The sequence below is a fragment of the Zea mays genome, chromosome 2 (genome assembly GCF_902167145.1).
Source record: "Zea mays cultivar B73 chromosome 2, Zm-B73-REFERENCE-NAM-5.0, whole genome shotgun sequence".
Classification (NCBI taxonomy): Eukaryota; Viridiplantae; Streptophyta; class Magnoliopsida; order Poales; family Poaceae; genus Zea; species Zea mays.
The window spans coordinates 63,027,389-63,036,333 of NC_050097.1; the positions used below are offsets into that span (position 1 = coordinate 63,027,389).

Genomic DNA, 8,945 nt, shown 5'->3' on the forward strand with positions numbered 1-8,945 from the left:
CCCAATGGAATACAGAGCTTACAGCGAAAAGTCAACGCTGGTACCGCCGAAATATAAGGCGAAGCGCGAAAAGACAACGCGATACCGCCGAAATAGAAGGCGAAGAAGTTCAAAAGACGTTCCTAAGGGGATGCAGAACTTACAGCGAAAAGTCAGCGCTGATACACCGAAAAATAAGCGGTGAAGCCGAAAAATAAACGGCAAAGAGACATCGGTCATTCCCAAGGGAATGAAGGCTATGGTTGTGGCTTCGTATGCGTGTGTTTGGACATTCATTTGCACGACACATTACATCATACATTTGCATTCATAAACATTCATTTAGACATACATAGGATCATCATCATAACACAGGCGGATGCTTCGGCTCTAAAGAAAAGGCTTCGACAAAGAGAAAAAGAAGTAGTTTCATGCTTCGTTGTGTACGAAAAGAAGGGAAGGTGTTTTTCGCCTTCGACTCAAAAAATGCTAGTTTCGTCCACAGCAAAGCAGTTCAATACATGGACAAAAAGGTAAAGATATATTACAAAGTATACACAAATTACAGAATTAGTATCTGATTCTTAAATTACAAATATTTTTTACAATGATATTACAAGATTTTTCTCTAAAATTTTTCCAGCAAGGTCTTCAGCTTTTGACATCAGTCAGCTTCGGATCACCTGTCAAGCTTCGACTCATTTTTCTTCAGCATCATCATCCTGTACATATTAAAACGGTATGAGAGAAGTGCAGACTTCAAGGAGAAGGTAAAGTAACAGGCATACATTTTTTACCAGCTTAAGGTGGCTTCGAGCTTCGTCGCCAGCCATTTTTCGCCCGCCTTTTACCCAAATTTGAGTTATGAATCTGTTTCCTATACTCCGAGCTAGGCTAGGGATATCAATTAAATCTGTCGGAGATAAGCTAAAATTTGGTCTGTTGACAATTTTTCCATGTTCACAACCATATTTTATGAAGACAACAGCTGTGCCTCGAGAAGCTAGCAGAGCACAGAAATCGGCGTGTCCACCTATAACTTCGTCGAGAGCATCAACTTCGCCCACAATATGTTCGAAGGTTTCCGGCAGGTTCTCAACCGAAGGACTGAATTTCTCAGCACCGGCTTCGACCGAGTTGAAAACCTGTTTTAGCCGCTGCAGGCACCGGTTGCTGAAGTCCACACATTTTTCTTGAAGTTCTTTCAATGATTTCCGCAAATTTGATTTTTTCTCAGCTTCAGCTTCGAGTTTGGCTTCGAAATTTTTCTTTTCCATGGAGAGTTCACTATTCAATCTAGCAATTTCGGCCTGGGCTTCTGCCAGTGAACCTTCCATGGTTTGAAGTACGAAGTCTTTCTTTTCCAGAGTAGCCTCATGGTCTTTAATCTTCTTCTCCAGGACCTCAATTATAACTTCGTTCTTTTTGTCCTCGAGGTCTTGTTGCATCCTCAGGACTTTTCTTAGCAGTAAGCTCTGATAACATAAGCTTCATCAGAAAACAATCTTCATATCAAAACAATGAAAAGTTAAGAATTTTACCTTAAAGTTAGCATAAAATAGGCTACCGGCGATATGTTGTCGCCGGTACCTGCTGAGGTCTGCCTCAACCTTCGGGAGGCCAACACTCTTTGATATAGTGCCAACAACCTTCACCCTAGTGTGGTCCCAAAGGCATCCTAAGCTTTCTTCGTTAACTCTCCCGAAGAGAAGCGCACCTGGTCTGTATCCGCAAGATATAGCATACTCTTTCAGTTCTTCTTTTTCAGCCTTCGACAATTCTTGCCCGAGTATATCTTGGAAGTTGAAGTCCTCTTCTTCCGAAATATCCTCGGTTTTCTCCTTTCCTTTTCCAGCCACTGTGCCCGGGATCTCTTCAGCGGCTGCAGCAGCTTCTTCCGCGGCCGCATCTAGAAGCATTGTATCAATTTTAGAGAGTGTGGCATCTAGATTCACATCTTCAGCGGTTTCAGCTTCGGCACTTTCGGCTTCGGCAGCAGCAGAGCTCTCAATAGCTGGAGTCTTTGACGCCGATGCTAGCGGCGGCGTCTGCTCGATAACTTCAACTACACGAATAATTCTTTGTTTTTTCGGCTCATCTGGCTTCTTCGCTGCCGAAGGCTCCTTTTCCTTCTGAAAAAGCTTCATCAGATGTGGCCCTAGTGAACTTATCTTGACAGGCAAAGATTCAGTCATTACCTTTAAAATTTCTTCTACATCGATAGCAGGAGGTGTTGAAGGAGCTTCATCCTCAATTTCAGTTGTTTTTCGTTTCAGAGCCGAAGCTTTCTTTTTCTTCAAAGCAGTTATCTTCGGCTCAGAGCTTAATTTTCTTTTCTTCAAAATTTCTTCATCCTTTTTCACCAATTTAGCAGCCTCTTTATCCAGGACGCTAGCAACTCTCTTTCTCTTCTGTCCTTCGGCACCTCTGTCCAGTCGCTCATAGTCAGGATACTCAAAGTTCAGAGCATCCATCACCCGGTTTAACCTTCGCTTCGGACGAGTGCCGAAGGCTACAGTCATTAGTTGATCTTCTTTTTTAGAATAATTCCCAAGGATCTCATTGCACATAACTTCAATCGTGTCTAACCATTCTTGGCAAGGTACTTTGAAGTGTTTCTTGAATTTATAATAATAGGGCAACCGAACAAGTTCCTTCTTTTTCTTTTCCCCTTTGAGCTTCGGCATGTCCCATTCTTTCAAAGTTGGGAACACTCTAAAAGCCAAGAATTCTTGCACCAGATCCCTAGTACCAATGTGCTCTGCAATAACTCGAAATTCGCCCAATGCAATTTGGCTTGGACTCTCCGGTTTCATATCGCACCGGGGCCTAGTCTCTCCGAAGATTAATTCTAATGGGATTTGAACCAACTTCTCATTCTTCTCATAAACTTTGACATAAAACCATTCAGTCTTCCAGCCAGCTAGCCACTTGGTACGATAGCTGATAACTGGAGACTTCGCATCTTTGCGATAAGCAAAATTGTAGCAGCCGAAGTTTTCGTGCAGCCCATCTTCTCTAGCTTTTGTTTGATAATGAAGCTCATGTACTCGGCAGAAGCCTTCGGCAAACGGTTCTACCCCCTGGCTTCGGAGGGCCCATATGTAGACGCTAAGCCTAACGATGGCGTTAGGAGTTAGCTGATGAAGATAAATCCCAAACTTCTTCAAAACATCAGCAATCATCTCATTCAAAGAAAATCTTAATCCTGCTTTGAAGAAGCTTTTAAAGACTACCACCTCATCCTTTTCCGGCTTTGGAATAATTTCCTCTCCGCCAAAGCGAATTAGCTCCTTTTTGGCCTCACTGAAATAGCCTAACTTCATCAACTTAGGCATATCATCTTTGGTAACGGTGGACCTCCCAAACTCCAGGTGGCTGGGTTTAGATGGCACGACACTATAATCATCTTCAGATTCATCTTCCTCAGCACCAACCTGCTTAGCCTCAGTGGCAGGAGCACCTTCGTAAGAAACATCTTCCAACACTACTAGCCCCAACCGTTTCATCACTTCGGAAATCGGAGCGGTCTCAGCAGTTTCAGCTTCTTCTCCGTCATGTGTAACCCTAGTAGTGGATCGTACCCTTGCCATTTGATGATGAATTCCTCACAATTTTTGATGAAATTGTTGACTTTTTTAATTTTCCCGAAGCTCTTCCTCTTGTGACAAAGCAAAGTCAACAGTGGTGCTTCGGTTAAGTGCGATGAACAAGCTTCGGCTATGGTCAAATTTTTGGCAGCAAAACAGGGCAATAGCAATGAATGTTGTGGTAACTTCACACCTACCCATCTGTTTATATAGTGCCATAGGTGGGGAGGTGAATCGTCAAGTCTTCCACACCGGACGAACAGTCGCCCGCACTCACTGAGTGGTCGGCCACAGAACCCGAGAAGGTGAATCGCCAGGACACGTTTACCCGCTGCATGGTGGGACCATCTCGCGCTCGAAATTTTGTGATCGTTTCTCGGCAACGAGCTCAGGGAAGGTGTTTTTCGGATCTTCGGCTCTGCGAAGCCTAGGAGACTTTTTCACGGATCAAGCTCGTTATGAAAAACGATCTAGCACCGCAAAGGGGCTACAGTTGGGGGTATGCTTCATCGCCGAAGATCCTGTAAGAAGAAACACCTTCGGCAGATCCTCTCAAAAGCAGTGCCGAAGCTATCACCCATAAAGCTTTGGCATAGTGACATGTCTCAAGACGAAGGAGTGAACCGACTTAAAGATGAAATGACCAATCAACCCGTGATAGCTTGTATTACGATTGTAAGCATTTGTAAAGGGCATGAATGTAATTTCTCACAGGTTGCGTCATGTGCCTATAAATACATGAATAGTACCTCCGTACTGTTCACACAATCTTGTAATCGCTTGCACGCGACACTCGGATTATTGCCTTCTGTCAAGACGAAGGTATAAATGTGATTAAATGTTATGTTTTAATATTTAAGTTTGTATGATGAAATATATGAATAAGTTTATGTGTTTTGATATATTATTCTCTCATGTTTCATATTTTATATATTTTATCTTTCATTATTTCATAACTGTAATCACGAAGGTATGACCTTCGTGACCTTTGTTCATGACCTTCGTCTGAAGATCATTATACCCTTGGGGAGATAATGCTTCAATGAACGAAGGGCATTAACATTTAACATTTTATGATGCCTTGTTCTTAATTCGAAGCATTTGAGAACAAGTTCCCAACATTTATTATGCAAGATAAGATCACTTTGTTTAATTGGAACATGGAGAATCATTCGAGAAAACAATGCAACCACAAGGACTATTATGGCTCTGGTCTTAGTTAAATAATTAGGGAAGCTAGTGTGTGAGAACCTTATATGAAAGGGGAAAGTAAGGAGTTGCTCAAGTATAGGCCGGTACTTGGGTTGATCTGCCCTATGGTGGTTTTTAGACGTGGGAAGCCTATACAGCCTCCCTGTAAAAAGTAGCGGGTTTTTTCATGCTAGTGGAACTTTGTAAAGGCCTTGTAATGAATCCTACCTCACCTCCTTAGAAGTGGTATATGAGAGTCGCTATCCTTTGGCAAATGGGTAACACAACTTGTGGATAAAGATGTGCAACCTTTGTTGAGTGTAAAATGATATATTAGTCATGCTCACGGTTAAGAGTGGCTCAGACCCTCACATGATAAAATTATGGAATTAAAATAAACTAGACATGCATTTTATTGTTGGTATTTCATTTATGATCTTTTATTTAATTAGGATGGTATAAACTTATACTTAGAAACTGCTAATAAAATTTTGACCAACTAAATTAAAATGTTGAATGCTCAGCGTCAGCCATATCCTTGGTAAGCTTTACACGATACTTTTTCCTACACACTTATTGAGTACCAACCATAAGCATACTCACCCTTGTTTAATTTGTTTCTTAAAATTAGGTCACCAAGATGTGGATTACTACGAAGATTTTGATGAGATTTTGGTTGTTGTTGCTCCGGTCAACCTGCCTTTGGCTCTTTAGAGGGATCGTCACCATCGTTTTTATACTCATGTAGTTTATTTTATTTAGTTATTTTTGTAAAGACATTATAACTATATAATGAAGTTTGTGATAATGGTTTCTATACACCGAGTCATTATATGTGTGAAATTTGATCCTAACGCACATATAATATGCGTATAGATTTGTTCTAAAATCTGGGTGTGACAATGAACTTGGGGCTTCAATATGTTTTCCGTCTCTTGTAAAACTACCTCATCATTAAGATGTCTCATTGAGTGACCAGTCTAGGATAAACAATGCAACAGAAAAGGATGGTCCGGGTCATGCTTGGTTGACTAATTATAGAAACTAGAGTGTAGTATAATTCACCATCATGTCATATGAGGGGCTTAGGGTATTGACCCCATCCTTGCTAAGGATGTAATGTTTTATTTGCTATTTTGTTAGTCAACACTTTTGAGGAGTAGTTTATGCAGCTGGAATAACCAATAATGGACATGTTGTTTAGTGGATCTTTGTAAATGCCTCAAAGTTAAACCCTACCGACTCAAAACTTGTAGTGTTTAAATATGGACCTTAACCATGCACTCTACGGGGATCATAACTTGTGGAGCTTCGCAAGAGTTATACGATATGTCTGAAAAGCATAGAAGGAACCATGGTAATGATCCTAAGCAAACTTATGGCACCGATAGTCATATCTGCAAGGCTAACTGCATGGTAAGTTGTATTACATCATATATTTCTAATGACTACAACATATAACTTGTCTATATAGGAAGTTGCCACCAGAGTAGCATTGAGCTTCATCGAGGTTTATATTGATGGACATCATGGAACATACTTTTCAAATCTAGAATAGTTGTGCACTAGATGTCTGGTGAGTTGTCTATACTTTGTATTTATTGTATCAAATTTTATAGTTACCTTGCTTGGTTTTTTAATATGGACAAGAAATGGTCAATGATTTGGAAGAGGATTGTAATTGGCGAGTGCTACTAGTTGGTCCTTCTATCGTGCATGCCAGAGCGGGTCGAAAGAGCCACGAAAGGTATAGTACTATAATTTCACAAATTCTATAATGCAAGTACGAAATTGATATTCTAAATTGCTTGTGTTGTAGGTACTACATGTCAAATAGAGTGAATAACTCCAAGCATGTCAGAGCTTAGAAGGGAGTGCCCTCATCATAGAGTTGTGGAGCTAGTTCTCGATGAAGCAACGCACAAGAGGAGTTGCTTCATATTCAAGAAGCAATGAGGCTATGTGATGGACAGGAGATGCGCAATATCACGAATATGATTGGTAGCATTAGGACTATGACCAACAACATGACGACTATTTTTCCAACTACATAGCAAAGAAGCAGACCATGTTTCAAGTAAGTTCAATTGATCTTCTATTAGAATTTTTAGCTTTTAGCATAACTAATGACGTTTAATCTATTTTGTTCGTTGGATGCATTGCAACATATCACGATAAACATCACTTTCCATGTGTTCCAAAATATCGCCACTGGTGTCACTTTTGTAATGGGGTCCTCCACCGATGCTTCGACCTTAGGTAATCATACCTTTAGAAAATTTAGCTTAATTATAATAAAATAGACAATTAAGCTTAACTATAGGAGAAACCCACTTGGCTCAATTCTATCTAAATTTGTTAATTTAGCAAAATTAGCTAACTTAGCTCAAATCTAGGAAAATAATCATTATAGTTCAATTGTAGCGAAACTTAGTGATTTTAGCGAAATTTAGTCAATCTAGCTCAAATTCAACCAAATTTAGTCAGTTTAGGTGAACCACATCTATCCCTAGTTGATGTAACTCAATTCTAACTAATTATAAACAATAGAGTTTTTAGACTTCACCATAATTACCCGCACCTGGAGACGCTAATGCCAAGGGTCTAACTTATTTGTCAACTAGTTGTTCAACTACACTCTAGGTAGCGGTGAGAACTCTAACCAACTGATGATTCCAAGTTCAGACTAATTTGATGTATGGATATTTGTACTTATTCTATTGTTTAAAATGGTTATTCCTTGAATAACTATTGATACTTTACGACTCATATGATGTGGATGATTTATGTAATGGATAGATACGATGTAGATGATTTGTGTGATGTTGTATTGGTACTAATGTATTTGATGTGGGTGGATATATGTGTTTGTGAATGTATTTGATGTAGATGAATATATATTTATTATGAATGGATGCATACTATAACTTCGACGATCCACAACCCGGTCGCCGATAGAAAACCTACGTACAACATTATAATATACACCCTAAATAGAATCATAATTACTGAAATAAAATTGCAACACAAGTTAGCATACCTCCCATGTGGCACACCTTCACCAGCTTCATAAGCAGTCGCAGTATTGTCATCCAGTCCACGTCATGTACACATTTATATTGCAACATTTCAATAAGCGACCCAACAAAACATTAATTTCAATTGAAATAAAAAATACATTTAAAGCCAATATTTATACTTACCAACTTTTCTGCCGCATTCTCGCCGCACAGAATCTCCTGGTGATATGGATTTGAACCTTTATGCCTCTTGATACAAACTTTAACAACCGAAGGCTGACACCATCTCGAGAAGCCTGCAAAGGACCACAGCGGCACTGGGTGGAGCACGGTGGCGCTCCCGACATGCTTGGTGCCGATGGTATGAATTAGAAATGAGTGAAGGGAGGAGTACGACACAGGGAGGAGAACAACAGGCGTGCTGGCAGCGCTATGCACGGTGGCGCTCCCGACATGCTTGGCACCGGTGGTATGGATTAGAAACGAGTGAAGGGAGGAGTACGACACAAGGAGGAGAACGACAGGCGTGCTGGCAGCGCTGTGCACGGTGGCGCGACGATCGACTTGGTGGCGACAGGCTAAGTTAGAAACGAGCGAGCAAAGACGAAGAACCGAGCGCACGCCCGACCTAGTCCAAAACTTAAGAACAGCTGACACTCTAACTGACATACTTAATATCTTTAGAACGTCGATCCCGATAGACTAATAGAACCGACGCTTTTCTCGGTTTTCCTGTAGTGATTACAATTTACTTTTCTAGTTCTGATTTTTATTCTAATTAAGACAAGATACCGATACAGTTAGGGGTGAAAACAAAAATGATAAATTTCGATTACCATGAGTCATTTTCAATTTTTTACCAAAATTCAGGTCTAAATGGAAATGAAAACAATTATTAAAAATATGGGAAAAAAATTGGTAGAAAAAATTCGGAAACGAAAATGGTTTGGGTCTCTTCCGACCTTTTCTGGAAATCACACTATTTATTCGGTATTTTACCGTCAGTAACAAATTTGGTAATTTGTTCGTTAATTTCTCAGAAAAATATTAAATCTAAACTGACCTTTGTAAATCCATAATAAACTTGTATTAACTTAGAAAAATATGAGACCAATTTTATTATTTTCCTAAAATCAAGATCTATATAATGGTATATAGTTTAGAG

The 8,945-nt window shown here is 40.0% G+C and overlaps 1 protein-coding gene across 1 annotated transcript; it reads right to left on the reverse strand.

Annotated features, from left to right (window-relative positions):
• Window positions 1-469: 469 nt before the first annotated feature.
• On the reverse strand, window positions 470-8,449 carry LOC118476237 (uncharacterized). Its single transcript, XM_035965062.1, has 3 exons — window positions 7,964-8,449; window positions 7,801-7,825; window positions 470-701 (listed from the first exon to the last, which is right to left on the reverse strand). Exons 1-3 carry the CDS (start codon window positions 8,447-8,449, stop codon window positions 697-699), a joined length of 516 nt encoding a protein of 171 aa, XP_035820955.1. The 3' UTR covers window positions 470-696.
• Between the last annotated feature and the right edge of the window lie 496 nt (window positions 8,450-8,945).

What these genes read in the sequence shown, in the direction of transcription:
- LOC118476237 (XM_035965062.1), bottom strand. Translation starts at nt 8,449, where the DNA reads ATGTCAGTTAGAGTGTCAGCTGTTCTTAAGTTTTGGACTAGGTCGGGC. An exon ending in AGAATGCGGCAGAAAAGTTG is followed by an intron (nt 7,826 to 7,963) that starts GTAAGTATAAAT and finishes CTGCTTATGAAG; the next exon opens with CTGGTGAAGGTGTGCCACAT.